This window comes from Salvelinus namaycush, chromosome 9 (assembly GCF_016432855.1).
Source record: "Salvelinus namaycush isolate Seneca chromosome 9, SaNama_1.0, whole genome shotgun sequence".
Classification (NCBI taxonomy): Eukaryota; Metazoa; Chordata; class Actinopteri; order Salmoniformes; family Salmonidae; genus Salvelinus; species Salvelinus namaycush.
The window spans coordinates 33,618,921-33,641,017 of record NC_052315.1 but is presented as its reverse complement, the minus strand read 5'-3'; the positions used below and the strand labels follow the sequence as shown (position 1 = coordinate 33,641,017).

General features: G+C 39.5%; 1 protein-coding gene across 1 annotated transcript; it reads left to right on the top strand.

Moving 5' to 3' along the window:
- The first annotated feature begins 381 nt into the window (after positions 1-381).
- On the top strand, positions 382-20,772 carry LOC120053250 (receptor-interacting serine/threonine-protein kinase 3-like). The gene is made up of 8 exons (XM_039000394.1): positions 382-533; positions 695-1,025; positions 1,275-1,426; positions 1,519-1,575; positions 9,054-9,196; positions 9,376-9,458; positions 18,773-18,902; positions 20,765-20,772. Exons 1-8 carry the CDS (start codon positions 382-384, stop codon positions 20,770-20,772), a joined length of 1,056 nt encoding a protein of 351 aa, XP_038856322.1.
- Positions 20,773-22,097: the final 1,325 nt, after the last annotated feature.

The following is a 22,097-nucleotide window of genomic DNA, read 5'->3' as shown; positions in this document are numbered from 1 at the left end:
TTTCTTCAGTTGTCCCTATTTTAGGTAGAACACTTTTAGGTAGAACACTTTTTGGTTCCATGTAGAGCCATCTGTGGAAAGGGTTTTACATGGAACAGAAAATGGTTCTACCTGGACCCAAAGGGGTTATACCTGGAACCAAAAAGGGTTATTGAAAGGGTTCTCCTATCGGGACAGCCGAAGAACACTTACGTTCTTGATATCACCTTTTTTTCTAAGAGTGAATGGAAAAACCTTATAAAGGACAGTGTTCGCTACAGTAGTGTCTCAAAAAGGAGAACCAATACCATGTGACTTGATGAGATTTGATGCGACTTGACTTGATGTGGAACTTATTTGATGCAAACACTGAATGCCATTACAGATCATCTTGATTGACAGATGGACCGGTCCAGCCCGGCAGCAGTAATTGGAAACAACAGTCTGGAAAACTGGAAAGTGATTGGTGCAGGAGGGTTTGGACAAGTCCACAAAGCCAGACATGTGAACTGGGGATATGATGTGGCCATCAAGTTGCTACAATGTGATGATGGGTAAATTGTCTATACTTTAAACACTTGATTGTATGTCAATTAAATTAGTTTTATATTCCATTATAAACTGATTTGTCTTTCATGATGTGGTCAACCATTTAAGTTAAGACAAGTCCACTCCCTCCCGTGTCCTCTCCTTCCCACCCCTAACTTTATCCCAGCTCTAGCGCTTCCCTGCATAATGAGGCAGAAATGATGAGCAAGGGTGCAAGCCTCCATGTGATAAGGATTCTTGGAGTGTACAAGGATTGTCCCCCCACTTGCGGCCCTTCCATTCAGCTGGGTCTTGTGATGGAGTTCATGGAGAGGGGGACACTGGAATCCCTCCTGGACACCCTCTCTCTCCATCCACCTTGGCCCCACCCCCTTGCCTATCGCTTGGCCCACCAGATCGCTCTGGGGATGAACTTCCTCCATTGCCTCATCCCACCCCTTCTGCATCAAGACCTAAAGCCCAATAATGTGCTGCTGGATGACTGCCTTAATGCCAAGGCAAGTTCCAGGCTCCTGGTTCTGATTAGGCTTTAACTGGTGGGAACACGAGCATGAACTGAGGTTCAATAGCACTATTGCTTGTTGGAGTGTATTATTGAGGCAATATTATAATTATTATTATTGATATTACCATTCATTGATTATTAACTATTTCAACAAATATAGTTAGATGACATGAGTTATACTGCCAGTGATTGTAATGCATAAACCGAACATAAACTGAAGACTATCTCTCTGTCTTTCTAGCTTGCAGATTTTGGCCTGGCCAAGGTGTCCCACAGTGTTTACAAGATGAGCAAAGAGTTCCCTGGGAAGGCTGGGGGGACATCTAGTTACATGCCCCCTGAGGCTTTGGAAAATGTGTCATACAAACCCATTCGTGCCTTTGACATCTACAGGTACGTCACTAAATGCCTCAAGAATAATCAATATGGACATATGACTTTACAATGACTCTTTCTATCTCTCTCTCACACATTCTCTTCTTCAGCTATGGTATACTTCTGTGGTCCATCATCACTGGTCAGTCGAAGCCATATCCTAGTGAGTAACACTTACAATGAATACCCTCTTCATGGTGCATTATACTCACATTCATTGCACTTTGCTATGCAAGGTAACGTTACGTTATAGCCACACCGTGGCTGTACTAAATTCTACAGGGACTTCAGGTTACGAAAAAAAAGAAGGTATGGTAACTGTTTAAATTATCTGAACATTATGAAGTGGATATGAACACACACGTACTACATGCTTGCTTACACATACGAACTTATACATACACACACACACCTGATCTCGCTCTCTTCTCTCACTCTCTTTTCTCTTCTCTTCTCTCTCTCTATTGTTGAGAACTGTTTTATAATTTAATGTGTTTATTGTTTGTCTATCTTTTTTAAGTATTTGTCTACAAGTTTATATATTTTTACAAAAAGCAAGGGGAAGATATCAAAATAGGGGCATTGGGGAATAAAAACATATTGTACGGAATACATTTGTACTGTAGTGAAGACGTCTCTAGAGTAATGCAAGGTCTCTTTCATGATCATGTGAAACGTCAATTGCTATGGAAATGCTGGGATGTGTTTTTCAATTATGTTAAAGGTAATTATGATGCAACTATGATGGTGATACGATATGGATTACAATTATGAATATTAAGTCTATACGCACTACATGTTACACACATAGACATTCAAACATGCAAATTGGCAGAGTTATTATTTATTTGGACATCACAAATTATAGTCTTACTCTTATACAGACATCATACACACTCATTATATCATATCCAATATCGTACACATCAACCTACTCAGATTTGTTACACACATAATTTGTCTAAATTTTCTAACATCTTTGACATTGGCTCACAGGCAAACAGGCAAGGGAATAATAAAAACATTCCTAGAACCTATTTCTTGAATTCTAAATATCAGACATTTGAAAGCTCTAGTTTCGACCTTCATATTACCTGTAACGGCTGTCCTCCTCCTCTTCGGAAGAAGAGGAGGAGTAGGGATTGGACCAAAGCGCAGCGTGATAGTTTGACATAATGATGTTTATTAAAGTAAAGACGAAAACACGAAAATACTTAAACAAACTACAAAATAACAAACGAACGTAGACAGACCTGAACTATGAGAACTTACAAAATGACGAAGAACGCACGAACAGGTACAGACTACAACAAACGAACAAACCGAAACAGTCCCGTGTGGTGCAACATACACAGACACAGAAGACAATCACCCACAAACAAACAGTGTGAACAGCCTACCTTTATATGGTTCTCAATCAGAGGAAACGTCAAACACCTGTCCCTGATTGAGAACCATATAAGGCTAATTACAAATGACCTAAACATAGAAACACAAAACATAGAATGCCCACCCCAACTCACGCCCTGACCAACTAAACACATACAAAAATAACAGAAAACAGGTCAGGAACGTGACATTACCTCTGATGGCAGTAACTTTACAAGAACTAATTATGGTCAAATTAGCCTGAGAATAGTATCTAGTTATGGTAAGGGGTGAAATACGTATAGCTAGTTATAATTGTAACGGTTTGGCAGATTATAAAAAAAGAAGATCAGTATTTACATGGCTAAATGAAAAGGAATATAACATATACTGTTTACAGGAAACTCACTCTACATCCTTAGATGAAGTTGCGTGGAAAAAGGAATGGGGTGGTGAAATAGTTTTCTGTCATGGACAAAGGAACTCAAAGGGTGTGATGATATTAATTAACAAAAATGTCGATCTAAATGTGCAAATAATCAGGAATGATTCGTAAGGAAGGTGGATCCTTTTGAATATGAAAGTGGACGAAAAAGAGATTTGTCTCATTAATCTATATGGTCCAAATCAGGATGATCCACACTTCTTCGAAAACATTTATACCAATTTATTGAACTTACAGGCAACAAATGATCTAATCATTATGGTAGGAGACTATATCACAGTATTAAGTACCTCAATGGACCGTAAAGGTAATCACTCTACAAACTATCATCACCGTGCCCTTAATGAAATCACAAATATTATGGACACATTAGAAATAGTGGATATTTGGAGACTAAAAATCCCCGACCTAGTGAGATATACATGGAGAAGACTTAATCAAGCTAGTCATCTTGACTACTTTCTTGTTTCTTTCGCTCTTGCATCAAAGGTTAAAAAAGTTTTAATAGGAGACAGAATGCGATCGGATCATCATCTAATTGGCATTCACATGACTCCAGTAGATTTTCCACGTGGACGGGGATATTGGATATTTAATCCAAGTTTACAGGAGGACAACTTATTTTTAACTAAACCAAAATAATTTATAACTGAATTTTTCCAGTATAATATAGGTTCAGCATATGCCCTTATTGTTTGGGATACCTTTAAATGTACCTTCAGGGGTCATTCAATTCAATATTCATCAATAATAAAAAAGCAGTTTCTGGCTAAAGAAACAAGACTAACAAGACTAAATAAGAGTACAGGTAGATAGCAATAAAAACGATACTACAGAGATACAAAAAAAGATAGAGGAAAAACAAAAAGAACTTGAGGAACTTATTCAAGAACGATCTAATGTAATCTATTACAAAAATAAAGAAAACTGGATGGAATATGGAGAAAAATGCACAAAATTCTTCCTGAATCTCCAATACAGGAACGCTAACAAAGATAATTTGCAGAAACTCGTTACTGAAGACGGAGTCATCTATGATTCTCCAAATTATATTTTAAAAGAGGAAGCTAATTATTTCAGACAGATGTTCTCTTTTCCGTCTCATCCTCTCCCACTGAATGAAGATTACGGTAAGGAATTCTTTCCAAGTAATATAAAAAATGTAAAATTAACAAATGTACAGAAAGATCAGTGCGAAGGCCATATTACAGAGGAGGAACTTTTTGAGGCTATTAAATCCTTTCAGTCTGGAAAAACCCCAGGGCTTGATGGCACACCGGTAGAGGTATATCAAGTATTTTTTGATATACTAAAAGCTCCATTGTTAGATTGTTTTAACTACTCCTATAGATAGGTCTGTCAGGTACTCAGCAGGAAGGTCTGATTTCTCTATTATTAAAACAAGACCCAGATGGCAAATATAAAGACCCGGTCTATCTAAAAAACTGGAGGCCCCTTACACTTCAATCATGTGATGCAAAAATACTAGCAAAATGAATAGCACTCAGAATTAAAAGGGTTTTACCAGGTATTGTTCATCCTGATCAGACAGGTTTTTTACATGGACGATACATTGGAGATAATATACGACAACTACTAGAAATAATAGAACATCATGAAACATATAAGAAGCCAGGAATGGTATTTATAGCGGATTTTGAAAAGGCATTTGATAAAGTAAGATTGGATTTTATTTCTAAATACCTGGATTTTTTCAATTTCAGTAATTCTCTTATAAAATGGGTAAAAATAATGTATAGCAAACCCAGGTGTAAAATAGTAAATAACGGCTACTTCTCAGAGAGTTTTGAATTGTCAAGAGGAGTCAAACAAGGGTGTCCACTGTCACCATATCTATTCGTTATGGCCATCAAAATGCTAGCTATTAAAATCAGATCCAATAACAACATTAGAGGATTAGAAATCCAAGGCTTAAAAACAAAGGTGTCCATGTATGCCGATGACTCAAGTTTTATGTTAAGTCCGCAAGCTAGATCCCTGCAATGTCTCATTAAAGAAATAACTTTTCTGTACTCTCTGGACTATGATAAGTGTACAATATTACGTATTGGATCCTTAAAAAATACAACTTTTACATTACCTTGCAGCTTACCTATAAAATTGGCTGATGGTGAAGTAGACATACTCAGTATTCATATCACAAAAGATATAAATAAGCTCTCCACAATGAATTTCAATAGAAAACGTGTAAAAATAGACAAGATCCTGCTACCATGGAGGTAAATACCTGTCTATTTATGGAAAATTGCCCTGATTAACTCCTTAGTCATATCTCAGTTTACTCACTTACTTATGGCGCTGCCTACTCCTGATGATTTGTTTTTCAAATCATATGAGCAAAAATATTTTGCTTTATCTGGAACACTAAACCAGACAAAATAAAACGAGCCTATCTATATAATGAATATGACTTGGGTGGGTTGAGATTATTAAATATAAAAGCACTAAACCTCTCTCTAAAAGCTTCACTCATTCAAAAGTTTTATTTGAACCCTAAATGGTTCTCATGTAGATTAATAAGAAAAGCTCATCCATTGTTTAAAAATTGCCTTTTTGCCTTTGTGCAGATTGCCATGTGCAGATTGCCTTTGTGCAGATTTGCCATGTCTCATTTTTGATTAATTGAAAACGATACTTTTTTCAAAGTATCTGTATTTTTCAAACAAGCATTGTAGAGCTGGTTACAATTTCAATTTCATCCCCCTGAAAAGATAGAACAAATATTACAACAAATATTATGGCTGAACTCAAATGTGCTGGTTGATAAAATACCTGCATTTATGAGAAGATGTTTGAAAAGGGTATTTTGTTCTTAGCTGCAAGGGCAGTATTGAAGAGCTTGGATGAAAATGTGCCCAGAGTAAACTGCCTGCTCCTCAGTCCCAGTTGCTAATATATGCATAGTATTATTAGTATTGGATAGAAAACACTCTGACGTTTCTAAAACTGTTTGAATGATGTCTGTGAGTATAACAGAACTCATATGGCAGGCAAAAACCTGAGAAAGAAATCCTACCAGGAAGTGGGAAATCTGAGGTTTGTATGTTTTCAACTCATCACCTATCAAATACACAGTGGGATATGCGTCAGTTTGCACTTCCTACGGCTTCCACTAGATGTCAACAGTCTTTAGAACCTTGTCTGATGCTTCTACTGTGAAGTGGGGCCGAAGGAGAGGGGAATGAGTAAGGTCTGCCATGAGCTGACCATGCTCTGACCATGTGCGTTCACATGAGAGGGAGCTCTGTTCCATCGCACTTCTGAAGACAATGGAATTCTCCGGTTGGAACATTATTGAAGATTTATGTTAAAAACATCCTAAAGATTGATTCAATACATCGTTTGACATGTTTCTACTGACTGTTACGGAACCTTTTAACATTTCGTCTGCTTTTTGTGAACGCGCTTCGTGACTTTGGATTTGTTTACCAAACGCGCTAACAAAAGTAGCTATTTGGACATAAATGATGGACATTACCGAACAAAACAAAAATTTGTTGTGGAACTGGGAGTCCTGGGAGTGCATTCCGACGAAGATCAGCAAAGTTAAGTGAAGATTTATAATGCTATTTATGACTTTTGTTGACTCCACAATTTGGCGGGTAACTGTATGGCTTCCTTTTGTGGCTAAACGCTGTTCTCAGATTATTGAATATTGTGCTTTTGCTGTAAAGCTTTTTTGAAATCTGACACAGCGGTTGCATTAAGAACAAGTTTATCTTTAATTCTATGTAAAACATGTATCTTTCATCAAAGTTTATGATGAGTATTTCTGTTATTTGATGTGGCTCTCTGCAATTTCTCCTGATATTTTGGAGTCATTTCTGAACATGGCGCCAATGTAAACTGAGGTTTTTGGATATAAATATGAACTTTATCGAACAAAACATATATGTATTGTGTAACATGAAGTCCTTTGAGTGTCATCTGATGAAGATCATCAAAGGTTAGTGATTCATTTTATCTCTATTTCTGCTTTTTGTGACTCCTGTCTTTGGCTGGAAAAATGGCTGTTTTTCTGTGATTTTGCAGTGACCTAACATAATCGTTTGTGGTGCTTTCGCTGTAAAGCCTTTTTGAAATCGGACAGTGTGGTGGGATTAACAAGAAGTGTATCTTTAAAATGGTGTGAAATACTTGTATGCTTGAGGAATTTTAATTATGAGATTTCTGTTGTTTGAATTTGGTGCCCTGCACTTTCACTGGCTGTTGTCATTTCGATCCCGTTAACGGGATTGCAGCCCTAAAAAGTTAATGATATTGTAAATTGTAATGGTAGAGTTATGTCCTTCATGGAGTTATCAGAATTGTACGGGAAGGTCTGCTCAATCCAAGAGTGCAACCAATTGATTACAGCATTGCCCCAAAAATGGAGGAGGCGGGTGGCAGCGGGAGGAGGTAGGGAAATTGTCTGTCTGCCCAATATAAAGGATCAAAACTGGCGGAGGAATAAAAATAGCATAAATAGGAAAGTATACCAGTTTCATTTGAGGACCAGGATGTTGACAACTGTGCCATACAGATTGCAAAATATTTGGGATGAGATTTTTGATGTACCGATTCCATGGTACACGGTGTATGAGTTGATATATAAAACAACGCAAGATTCAAGACTTCGTGCTTTTCTGCTAAAATTATTATATAGAATTCTTGCCACCATCCAAATCTTGAATATTTGGGGCATAAAATCATTGAAGCTCTGCAGACTTTGTTGTGAGGATACAGAATCAATAGACCATATATTTTGGTATTGACCTCAGGTAGCCTGTTTCTGGTCTCAGATTCAGGAATGGCTGAAAATGCATAGCATTGATCTAAAATTGACCCTAGAAATAGTACTGTTAGGAGATCTGGAGAGACCGGGTCAGTCAATTACTAATATACTAATACTCTTAGTAAAAGTATTTAGCTTCAACACGCAATCTGTAGATTCTATTCGATTAGATAGATTGAAATTGTACGTTAAACATCATAGCATAGTTGAAAGATATGTGTTGCGTAGAAACACGAAGTGGGTGGCCAGCAGAGATAGATGGGATGGGCGGAGGGAAGCTTAGGGTTGGTATGTGGAATTGGAGACAAGTGGGAGTGGAGTTGCTGTGTGAGAGAGAGAATGATGGTCAAAAGATAAAGGGAAAAAAAGTCAAAATAAAACATAATAAAAGTACATTTGAATGACACTAAGTGGCAGTGTTTTTACAACTAATGCCGGTTTGCCTGAGGCTGATGCCGTGCAGGTGTTTGTACACATGCATATACACACACTCTCATTCAAATAAACACATACAAGAACACACACATACATGTAATAGTGCCAGACATGCACACAAACATATAAAGTAGCCATTGCTGTTATGATTTCAGTTGTCCTTGATGTCCTTTGTTTTAAATGTTGTTGTTTGCTGTTTTCTTCTGTCTTTTCCTTTTTTCTCTTTAGTTCATTCTCTTGGTTGTTAGTGCATTCTTGGGGATGGCGAATGGAAATAATTGTATTTTTTATTTTGTTTATTTTGGGGGGGTGACTGTGGGAGGGGTCTCGAATGGTTGAGGGACAGCTATTGAGGAACTGTGGGGGGATCTTGGAGGGTTCGGGTTTCACAAGATTGTGATCATGAAAAAGGTTTTAAAAATATGTTTTTATATATTTTTTTAAACGTTACATTATACTGCACCACATAGACAATAATAACTGTTCATAAACATTACATCTACATTCATAGAGAAATATGACAGGACTGTTTAAGACTTTTTGGAGCATCTTACCTTTACTCTTCAATCTCTTCTAGATGTACATCCCGGAGACTACAGCAGGTTCTGTTTTCTCATCAAAGACAGAGGACAGAGGCCTACCCTGGAGGATGTGGACAAAGAGCAGGTCGAGGGGCTAGGGGACCTGGTGGAGCTCATGGAGAAGTGCTGGGACCATGAGCCCTCTAAGAGACCCCCCTTCAAGAGTAAGAGTACAGGAGTGTAATTGGAATATTCATTTTTTTTATCACATAGGGTAGCTATACTCATCCAGTTAGGATTGTGTACATCTTCATTGTCATAACATAAGCATGTATGTCTTTATTTATGAGTTTTACACATCACTGATACGTGTCGTTTGGAACTCTTCCTGTTTATTTTTCAGAATGCTTCCTTGTGACAGAAAGAGGGTTTGAGAAGCACAAGAAGGGGATACGCAATGCTGTCCATCAAGTGCTTACAAAACTGGTACAGAACAAGACACTAAAGCTACGTTCTAATATGTACACTAGTGTACCACTCGGAATAAACCAATGTATTTGTCATGCTTTTAAGTGGTAATGCTTGTGTGGGCATTGGAACATAGCATACTAATAACTGTCTCCTCCTTATTCTACTCTTCCCTCTATCATACCCTCTCTCTAGGACTCGGGAAGTAAAACATCAGGTGTTGGCGCCCTCCATGTATCTGCAAGTTCAAAGCCACCTGGTATAACACTTTATAACAACTAATACTACTATTGAACTTAGCATCCAAGTATTGACTTGATCGAGTTCATCTAAATCATAGACCAAATATAGAATGTTAACCTTCCTTCTACAGCATGTCCAAAAGACAAGGTGAATATCTCTGCTGATGTGAAGACTGGTTCACTCCCTCCAACACAGGTAAGAGAATTTGGCCTTCACTGAGATGCATCTATGGTTTGATGAGAACACAGAATAACATTGCCTACATAACTATTGGTCTGCTCATATCCTGTAAACAGTGGCAGATTTAGGTATAGGCGACATGGGCAGCCGCTCAGGGCGGCACCTTGCCGTGGGCGGCAGAGGGCGCCCGCATCAAAAATAAATACATGTAAAAAAACATTCGTAATGGTGACATTTGCGCGATCGGTTTTCTATCGCTCATTTGCACCTCACATCAATGATATGTCACCGTGTGGGACTGTGGGTCAATTAACCTTGTCGGAGTGGTGGCCCTGATTCTAGTTTGTGAGCTAGGAAGGATACTGCCTGGGAAGGTCTCCCACTCAGAAGTACGAGATGGGGAGGGGGACAGGGGTAGGTTGACCTCAGGTCATAAGGTATAAGGGCTCGAGGTAAAGGTATAAGGGCTCGAGGTAAAGGTATAAGGGCTCGAGGTAAAGGTATAAGGGCTCGAGGTAAAGGTATAAGGGCTCGAGGTAAAGGTATAAGGGCTCGAGGTAAAGGTATAAGGGCTCGAGGCCAGACCCAGATGCAGCTACGGGATGCAGATGGTTTGAGCATTAGATATTTATTAGTTCCAAAAGGGTAAGCAAGAGAATGGTCGTGGACAGGCAAAAGGTCAAAACCAGTTCAGAGTCCAGGAGGTACAGAGTGGCAGGCAGGCTCGAGGTCAGGGCAGGCAGACTGGTCAGGCAGGCGGGTATGGAGTCCAGAAAACAGGCAAGGGTCAAAACCGGGAGGATTAGCAAAAGAGAGAATAGAATAAGCAGGAGTACGGGATAAACACGCTGGTTGACTTGAAACAGACAAGACGAACTGGAACAGAGAGACAGGAAACACAGGGATAAATACACTGGGGAAAATAAGCGACAGCTGGAGGGGGTGTAGACAATCACAAGGACAGGTGAAACAGATCAAGGTGTGACAGTACCCCCCCCTAGGGGCGCCACCTGGCGTCCTACCTGGACACATACCTGGCTGACTGGGCAGTGGAAATCGGCAATGAGGGCCGGGTCCAGGATGTCTTTAGCAGGAACCCAGCACCTCTCCTCCGGGCCATAACCCTCCCAGTCAACCAGGTACTGGAAACCCTTGCCCCGTGGTCGAACACTCAGGTCTCACCGTATACGCTGGCTGGCCATCGGTGACCCGGGGGGAGGGATGGGCCTAGAAACAGAAAACACAGGACTGTGAGACAAGGGCTTAATCCTGGACACATGAAAAGTGGGGTGAACACGGAGGGTACGGGGCAACAGCAGACGGACAGCAGTGGGATAATGACTCTAGAATTGGGGAAAAGAGCAATGAAACGGGGGGATATTTATGAGTCTTATTTTTGTATATATTTTCATATTTATATAGTTTAAAATGTTATAATTATTTATTTGTGTTGTTCAAAATGTCTGACAAAAAATTACAGTTAGTGCAGAATGGTGCTTTTTGGGGCTGTAAGACTGCTCATATTATGGTTTTCAAACATATCAATTGTGATTTTGTAAATTGCTTTACTTTCTGCTTACTGTAGGATGTGGCTGATGGCTTGTCCTCAAAACTAATCGACAAAGGTAAAATAATAATTTCCTTATCGTCTCTTCAACCCTCTCTCTCTGCTCTTCCCTTACTCTCTATATCTTTCACTTCTCTTAACTTCCACTCATATGAGTGTGAGAGAACAGCTTGTCAAATAGATCAGATATGAAAAACAGAGTTATTTGCAATCCTTGTATTGCTCCAGGTACATAAGAAAAATGTCAATACTTGTAAGTGAAAGTCCAGTGAACTTGTCTGGACACCTTAACTTTTCATAACCTTAGACAGGATGTGATCCATATAAACAAAATATAATTGCTCCTACATGCATATGGTCCGTTGCAGCTTTTGCCCATTTGTCATTATATGTTGTCCTATCTGTCTGTCCTGTCTGCATGTCCTGTTTGCCACCCCAAGTCACTGCCTGTGAAATATCCCTTGATATGATTTTGTTGTTGTGCAGAAAGACAAACAGTCATTTCTGATGGAGTCAGGCACAGATGAGACTAATCAAAAGGAAAAGTGGCTAAATCAACCTTTTCCAAAGCTCTGCTGAAACATTAACCTCTTCTAGTTAAAGATTTAGATAAGCAGCACCCCCCCCCCCCCCCCCCTTTTGTAAGCTTTTCTTTCTCTTCTGTTGGTAACATATCAAATACATTTATATTCCCCGTTATTTACCAATGTTAAATCTCTGTCTCTGCTGCCCTGGGATCAGCTGTAATGTTGATGATCTACACATTGATTTCATTGTATATCCCACCAGGGGACAATCTGGTGTTTTTAGATAGAATTCAGGCTATGTTAGATCAAATCCAGACAGTAACTATTCTTTTAGCAGGTGATCTAAATCATACATTTGATTAGATTGACAGACGTAGTAATAAAAAGGGGCACATTTAGAGAACCTCCAAAGAGGCTGAAAAATGTAATTTCTGCAAATAATTTACAGGAAACCTAGAGATTGCTATTTCCAACTGCAAAGACTAACTTTTTTTTTCTCAAAACAAGAAAAGTTATTCAAGAATTGACTACATGTTTTTTCTCAATGTGCTCAACAATATACTGGACTAAAAAAAATCATGACAGTCTTCTCCCCAGTCTAGCCAGGTTCAATCTGCAGTCATGGAGACAAAGCAGTATGGGAATGTAACCTGCCTTTTTTGCATGAGATACATGCTGAAATATTACTGAACTAGTGTTGTAAGAAGATACTTCAAAAAATATATATATAAAAAAATTACTGTACTTGACCAGATTCACACTGAGATGAATAATATGATGAATAAATAGATGACCTAAAGCCAGGAGTCTATCAATCTGCAAGACAACAGTATGCATATTACTGAGGAAATATTAATATTGGAAAATATGGCATGCTCAACTCTTAAAAAAGCTTTGTTGGGTGCAGATATGAAATGCATTTTAATAACTCAGATTGTGAGTACTGAATGTCATTTTCATTCAGGAAACAATTCTGATGCAAGGTCTTTCTTAAGTCATGTTTGTCAGATGATGCCGAAAGAAAAACTTCTATATTTCGGTCTCACCTGTATAGTCCTGTACATTCACGGTTAGATTCACTGAAAATCAATCATTCTTTAAGGTTGTTTGAGTAACAGATGTTCTCTAACCCAGGTGCCCAATTTGTGGATGATAACATGGAAAAACTTGTTCAAAGGATTACCATGGTGATGCCAATAGCAGATGGCCTGTACCAGAAGAAAATGATCCATTATGAGGATTACTCTGAAATCACTGCGGCCCAATCCAGTATGGCAAAGATGAGAAAGCTGTATTTGGCCCTGCAACCAGGAGGAGAGGTGGCTAAATCAGCCTTTTACCAAATTCTACTGGAACAACAATCTCTTCTAGTCAAAGAACTGGGTAAGCTCCTCTCTCTCCTCTTTTGGTATCATAAGTATCTATCAGTGAAATATATGTGTATTCCAGTCCCTGCTCCCCTGGAATGAGCTGTAATGTTGATTATCTATAATGACTTTGAATGGAGAAGGTGATGGTTTGTTATGGGGCTGCAAAGTTCCCCCTAGCCACCCTGTAATTCTAAACCCTGCACACAACTGATTATTTCCCTTTGTTGTCCTATATGACTACAGGTGGGGTTGGCCAGAAATGAAGTCATAACTCGAGCGGCTTCTACAGTTTTGGTCTGGACTCACTTTTTTTCAAATCTCACACATTGCCTCAGAAATATTGGTCCTTTCACACCACTGTTGTCAAACAACAATTTGGAACAAAATAAATAAAATAAAAATATTGAATCACATCATGTCTTTTCCTGGTTGCTTAAGTGTTCAGACTGCCTACCGAAGACAGCGAACTAGGACCCGGACTGGGATTTGCCACCAGACACGAGAAGTCATACAAAAACCTTGACATCTGAATCTTTAACGGTTTTACTATATAAGATTTTGAAAAACAGTGTGTGTGAATCACAGGAGGCTGGTGAGGAGGTGACGGCTCATAGTAAGGGCTGGAATGGAGGAAATTGAATGCCGTTACATTCATTCTGTTCCAGCCATTACTATGAGGTCGTCCTCCCCAATTAAGGTTCCACCAGCCACCTGTGGTGGGAATGCTGCAAATGTCTCACCATTATGCCTTATACATACATGGAAACATATTCATTTGAAGAAAAAAAATGTTGATCCAATACTACATCTGTGAAATATAAGAGTTTGCCAATGTGGTGAGTGTTCAGGTCCAGGTGGTGGATAGGATACATTTTTACTCACAGTGTAAAGTTGCTCTTTATTCGACAGAAAATCACTGTGTAAACACAAATCATCACTACATGTACACTTTATAACTGTGTCAGCTTGGAGAGCAGCCCATACAGGTCTGTATTTAAAAGAAGCCAATTTAGTATATCCTCTGCTCTTTTAAAGTGGGACTGAAAGCGTTTTAGCAACAGGACATCTTATTAAAATATGTTCGTATACACCCCCATTTTCAGGAAAGCGAGCACTTAGACATATGGTCATTTTCACATTTAAATAACAAGACATTTGTGGAGTGGTTGAAAAACAAGTTTTAATGACTCCTACCTAAGTGTATGTAAACTTCTGACTAACTAGCTAATGTTAGGCTCTGTGTTCTTAGCTTGCTACTACATAAATAGATACGCTACATGTAGCATATTAGCCACGTTATGACTTACTTGTGATCATTGCCCTTGCTAGTTTGACATTCGTCCGTTTTTGTCCAAAATATTGAGTCATTGAAACTGTAACAGGGTCTTCCAAATAGGGACAGCAAACAATGTACCAGGCCAGCTGTGTTTTACATCCTGGTAGGAATATTTTTTGTTTGGACTACCAAGAAATGTATTGGTGAATTACTCTATATTAATCATGAATTGAACTTCATCCATCTATTCTGCCAACAATGCCTTAGTGCACGTCATGTAATTTTGAGTCAAATAGAACCTATTTTTAAAACCTCTTATGAAGTTGGTTTTGTAGCATAAACTGGGAATTTTATATTTTTGACTGATATGACTGACATATGTTTCATATCTGCAAAGTAGTTAAAATGCTGTCAGGTCCACTTTAATGTTATTTTTATACATGTTATTTAGTCTGCATAAAATGTGGTTGATGCAAAATGAATTGCCTCTTTCAGGATATTAACTTTTACTAAATCGGAATCTGACCTTTAGGAACTCTGATCACCACTCGATTATAGACACTGACCAGATCTTGTAGAAGCAAATTTGATTTGATTTAGAATAACATTTCCATCCAGAAAAGTAAATGTGCATTTAGTTTTACCTGAGATCAGATCTGTTGTATTTGGTGAAGGCTGCAGACCTAAGACCAGCTGGTTATACTGCAAAGCAAGATCAATGTGTCAGGTAACTATCTTTGATAAACAACCAGAAATAACTAGTGATTTTCTGATTCATTAAAAGAAAGTTAATCTTAGAAATGTTTTTTTTGTTTTTCGTTGTTAACTTAAGGATTGTACCCCTTTTTTTTAAATTTTCGCCTAAAATGACACACCCAAATCTGCCTGTAGCTCAGGACTTGAAGCAAGGATATGCATATTATTGAAACCATTTGAAAGGAAACACTTTGGTATTTGGGAAAATGTTAAATTAATGTAGGAGAATATAACACATTAGATACGGTAAAAGATAATACAAACAAAAAACATGTTTGCTTTTTAATTTATCTTGTATCATCTTTGAAATGCAAGAGAAATGCCATACATTAAGATTGGATCCTAGGTGTAATTTAGATTTTGTCCACAAGATGGCACACAGCAGTGTGTTTGCAAAGTTTCAGACTGTTCCAGTGAAGAATTACCTCACTAAATCAAATCAAATCAAGTTTATTTTATATAGCCCTTCGTACATCAGCTAATATCTCGAAGTGCTGTACAGAAACCCAGCCTAAAACCCCAAACAGCAAGCAATGCAGGTGTAGAAGCACGGTGGCTAGGAAAAACTCCCTAGAAAGGCCAAAACCTAGGAAGAAACCTAGAGAGGAACCAGGCTATGAGGGGTGGCCAGTCCTCTTCTGGCTGTGCCGGGTGGAGATTATAACAGAACATGGCCAAGATGTTCAAAATGTTCATAAGTGACAAGCATGGTCAAATAATAATCAGGAATAAATGTCAGTTGGCTTTTCATAGCCGATCATTAAGAGTTGAAAACAGCAGGTCTGGGACAGGTAGGGGTTCCATAACCGCAGGCAGAACAGTTGAAACTGGAATAGCAGCAAGGCCAGGTGGACTGGGGACAGCAAGGAGTCATCATGCCCGGTAGTCCTGGCGTATGGTCCTAGGGCTCAGGTCCTCCGAGAGAGAGAAAGAAAGAGAGAAGGAGAGAATTAGAGAGAGCCAAGATTTTCAAAATGTTCATAAATGACAAGCATGGTCAAATAATAATCAGGAATAAATGTCAGTTGGCTTTTCATAGCCGATCATTAAGAGTTGAAAGCAGCAGGTCTGGGACAGGTAGGGGTTCCATAACCGCAGGCAGAACAGTTGAAACTGGAACAGCAGCAAGGCCAGGTGGACTGGGGACAGCAAGGAGTCATCATGCCCGGTAGTCCTGACGTATGGTCCTAGGGCTCAGGTTCTCCGAGAGAGAGAAAGAAAGAGAGAAGGAGAGAATTAGAGAGAGCATACTTAAATTCACACAGGACACTGGATAAGACAGGAGAAGTACTCCAGATATAACCAACTGACCCTAGCCCCCCGACACATAAACTACTGCAGCGTAAATACTGGAGGCTGAGACAGGAGGGGTCAGGAGACACTGTGGCCCCATCCGATGATACCCCCGGACAGGGCCAAACAGGAAGGATATAACCCCACCCACTTTGCCAAAGCACAGCCCCCGCACCACTAGAGGGATATCTTCAACCACCAACTTACAATCCTGAGACAAGGCCGAGTATAGCCCACAAAGATCTCCACCACAGCACAAACCAAGGGGGGGCGCCAACCCAGACAGGAAGATCACGTCAGTAACTCAACCCACTCAAGTGACGCACCCCTCCTAGGGACGGCATGAAAGAGCACCAGTAAGCCAGTGACTCAGCCCCTGTAATAGGGTTAGAGGCAGAGAATCCCAGTGGAGAGAGGGGAACCGGCCAGGCAGAGACAGCAAGGGCGGTTCGTTGCTCCAGAGCCTTTCCGTTCACCTTCACACTCCTGGGCCAGACTACACTCAATCATATGACCTACTGAAGAGATAAGTCTTCAGTAAAGACTTAAAGGTTGAGACCAAGTCTGCGTCTCTCATATGGGTAGGCAGACCGTTCCATAAAAATGGAGATCTATAGGAGAAAGCCCTGCCTCCAGCTGTTTGCTTAGAAATTCTAGGGACAATTAGGAGGCCTGCGTCTTGTGACCGTAGCGTACGTGTAGGTATGTACGGCAGGACCAACTCGGAAAGATAGGTAGGAGCAAGCCCATGTAACGCTTTATAGGTTAACAGTAAAACCTTGAAATCAGCCCTTGCCTTAACAGGAAGCCAGTGTAGGGAAGCTAGCACTGGAGTAATATGATCAAATTTCTTGGTTCTAGTCAGGATTCTAGCAGCCGTATTTAGCACTAACTGAAGTTTATTTAGTGCTTTATCCGGGTAGCCGGAAAGTAGAGCATTGCAGTAGTCTAACCTAGAAGTAACAAATGCATGGATTAATTTTTCTGCATCATTTTTGGACAGATAATTTCTGATTTTTGCAATGTTACGTAGATGAAAAAAAGCTGTCCTTGAAACAGTCTTGATATGTTCGTCAAAAGAGAGATCAGGGTCAAGAGTAACGCCGAGTAACGCACTACACAATATTGTGCATCAAGTCTGCCAGGAGTTTGCCCAAATGTGTCGAATTGGTCAATTTATACATTTTCAAGTACATAACTATAGAAAACATACAAAGATGCTATGGTAATACAAAATTAAAGTTTACACACTCCCAAGAATGTCATACATGATGGATCCTTAACTTCCCTACACAAAATACACTAACCTTCACACATCCAGATGGCCGAACCCAGTGCATAAAAAAATGGATTTTATCAAACAAAACTATGCTACATTTTATCTCTGGGATCCTCAGGATTAAAATCAGAGCAAGATTACTGAATGTAAGTACATTATTTACCTTCAGAGGTGTATGTACCAAACCAAATGCCGTGATAATAGTTTTTTGTTGTTGTGCAATATCCTCAAACAATAGCATGGTATTTTCTTTCCGTAACAGCTATTATAAATTGGACACTGCAGTTAGATTAAAACAATTAAATGTTCTGCCCATATAAGACATGTCTATGTCCCGGACAGTTGTTGTATACATTGTTTCTAGTGACATTATCGCATATTGAGAAACACCCGTCCCGGTTAAGGGACACCGATCCCGTAGAGGTTTTAACCCTATCTGGTTCTATACCAGGCCAACGGACACTACCACTCAAACACCCCTGTAACTCTTCTGCAGTAAAATATTGTAGTCCCAAGTACTTCTCCGCATCTGCCACCACAACACCTATTTTCTGTGACTTTACATTCCATTCCTGCGGTACGGTTGACTACCATGGCAATGAATGCTAAAATGCCAACTTTACTGAATCACCATTCATTTGTAGTCCTATCACTCAGGTTATGTAACCAATGCATATGGGTCCAGTAAAATTCTCAAATGTCTGGAAAATTAAAATGCTGCCTGTCAAATGTCCAGCACTACATTTGTCTAATGGAAACCCTGATACACACATGCACACACACCAAAAAGTACTTGTACTACCATTGAACCTAACATACTTTTCTGTCTATGTGTTTTTAGCTGGACTTGGACCAGCAGAAAGATGAGGAGGAGCAGGAGAACAAATCTGAGTTGGTGAAGATGAAGAGCAACCTGAGGAGATCCAAGCAGGGGACTGATGGGGAGAAACACCACTTAGGGAACCACAGGGGTGTGTGTTTGTGTGTGTGAAAAAGAGAGAGCAGATATGTTCATAGAAGTACACTACCGTTCAAAAGTTTGGGGTCATTAAGAAATGTCCTTGTTTTTGAAAAACATTTTTTTGGTCCGTTATAAAAAACATAAAATAGTTCAGATATACAATGTAGACATTGTTATTGTTGTAAATGACTATTGTAGCTGGAAACAGCGGATTTTTTAATGCAATATCTACATAGGCGTACAGAGGCCCATTATCAGCAACCATCACTCCTGTGTTCCAATGGCACGTTGTGTTAGCTAATCCAAGTTTATCATTTTAAAAAGCTAATTGATCATTAGAAAACCCTTTTCCAATTATGTTAGCACAGCTGAAAACTGTTGTTCTGATTAAAGAAGCAATACAACTGGCCTTCTTTAGACTACTTGAGTATCTGGAGCATCAGCATTTGTTGGTTCGATTACAGGCTCAAAATGACCAGAAACAAAGTACTTTCTTCTGAAACTTGTCAGTCTATTCTTGTTCTGAGAAATGAAGGCTATTCCATGCGAGAATTTGCCAAGAAACTGAAGATCTCATACAACATTGTGTACTACTCCCTTCACAGATCAGTGCAAACTGGCCCTAACCAGAATAGAAATAGGAGTGGGAGGCCCCGGTGCACAACTGATCAAGAGGACAAGTATATTAGAGTGTCTAGTTTGAGAAACAGACGCCTCACAAGTCCTCAACTGGCAGCATTAAAAAGTACCCGCAAAACACCAGTCTCAACATAAACAGTTAAGAGGCGACTCCGGGATGCTGACTTACCTCAGCCTCTCTCACCAACACACAGACAGACAGACTTTGAGGGGAAGAGAAATACTACAGAATGCTACAGACTGATTTGTCTGCCTACTATAGTACTCACATCAACCTCTCTACACAACACACAGACAGAAAGGAGACAGTGAACATAAAACATGGATATTAAACATGGAACATGCTACGTGCTACACATGAAGGACAGCCAGACAGTCTTATGGGGAGGTCTGATGTAGGGACAAACAGAACCCACACAAAGTTTCCAATCCAAGTTTATAATTTTTTTCCGTTTGGTGTCACAAAGTATAATGGATTTACACTCCAGTCCAGTTGGTGGCAGAAGGCTAATGCAACATATTGAATTGCCGTAAAACCTCATCGAAGAAGAAAAGTGAAATACACAATATGAGAAGAAAATTAGTCACCGTCTGAAAAATAAATAAGAGCCCGAGATGGAGGAGAGAAAGACCAGCAGTGCCGGTTTGCAAGCCAAGGACAGAACTAACTGGGTACTTTACTAAATAAGTTGGTTAGCTAGCTAGTTCAAACGTAAGCAAACTTACAGTAGCTACTATTAGCCTGGCTACACAGACTAGATGGCCACCTATGTCATAGGTTATGATGACAACACATAGTAAGACAGGCTAGCCAGCTTCCTAACATTATCATTTAGCTAAACTCGATTGACCAGCTAACCGTTTTATTCTAAGTTAGCTAATGTAGTTAGCATTCGCTTTTTCAAAATAATATGTTCGCTAGTTTTGAGCCATAGTAAGTACAGTAGTTAGCTAATTTTGTGGTAAGTTACCGTTAGTTGGCTAGCCAACATTTAGCTAGTTAGAGATAACGTTTGTCAATAAAGTGCAGATGCTGTGCTATGCAGACGATGCAGCCTAGTTGGCTGGCTTTCTAGCTAAATTCAGTATTTAGACAACTGTGATCACAGTACGGTAAAATATGTTAGCCAGTCTCAAGTCAAATGTCAAGAGTGCAAATGTAAAGTGCGGGTTGGTGTGGCCACGCCCACATGGGAGCTCCCATTCACTCACACTCTCTTTCGCCCTCCATAGGTGTGTAAAGGGCCCCAAATGCGGAGCTGACCAAAATATTATCCCACGACCTGGAGATGGCCAAATTTAAAATCTTTGAGGAGTTGTCAACGGAGAGAAACTTTTTAAAAGAACAGCTCAGTCTCATTATTTACCAATGTTGCCAATTATTTCAGGGAAAGTTGCTATTGTTGGCTGCTTGAGTCCAAGTTTCAAAGTATAAGTCTGTCTAGTAGTAGTAGTGGGTTTTATTGGTATCTCGCAGTCATAATCTGTAAAACTTGGATTTGGAATTGAGATCAGATGTACCCCCCCTTTATGTAAGCTTTTCTTTCTATTCTGTTGGTGACATATCAAATACATTTATATTCCCGTTATTTACCAATGTTAAATCTCTGTCTCTGCTGCCCTGGGATCAGCTGTAATGTTGATGATCTACACATTGATTTCATTGTATATCCCACCAGGGGACAATCTGGTGTTTTTAGATAGAATTCAGGCTATGTTAGATCAAATCCAGACAGTAACTATTATTTTAGCAGGTGATCTAAATCATACATTTGATAAGATTGACAGACGTAGAAATAGAAAGGGGAACATTTAGGGAACCTCCAAAGAGGATGAAAAATGTCATCTCTAAAAATAATTTAGTTTGGTCGCAAATGGGTCTTCCAAATAGACAATGACTCCAGGCATACTTCCAAAGTTGTGGCAAAATGGCTTAAGGACCACAATGTCAAGGTATTGGAGTGGCCATCACAAAGCCTTGACCTCAATCCTATAGAAAATTTGTGGGCAGAACTGAAAAAGTGTGTGCGAGCAAGGAGGCCTACAAAGCTGACTCAGTTACACCAGCTCTGTCAGGAGGAATGGGCCAAAATGCACCCACCTTATTGTGGGAAGCTTGTGGAAGGCTACCCAAAACATTTGACCCATGTTAAAGAATTTAAAGGCAATGCTACCAAATACTAATTGAGTGTATGTAAACTTCTGACCCACTGGGAATGTGATGAAAGAAACAAAAGCTGAATTCTCTCTACAATTATTCTGACATTTCACATTCTAAACATAAAGTGGTGATCCTAACTGACCTAAGACAGGGAATTTTTACTATTATTAAATGTCAGGACTTGTGAAAAACTGAGTTTAAATGTATTTGGCTAAGGTGTATGTAAACTCCGACTTCAACTGTAGCTAGCCGCCAGGTGGACTTCATGTCATTGGAGAAGTGGGTTAGTGAGTGACTTTATCCCTTTTTATCGCTTTTCGGTGGCTACACAACTTGTGAAGCACATGTCATTTGGTTAGCTAGCAAGAAATGTGAATTGCTTTGCTAGCTTGCTCTTGCATTTGC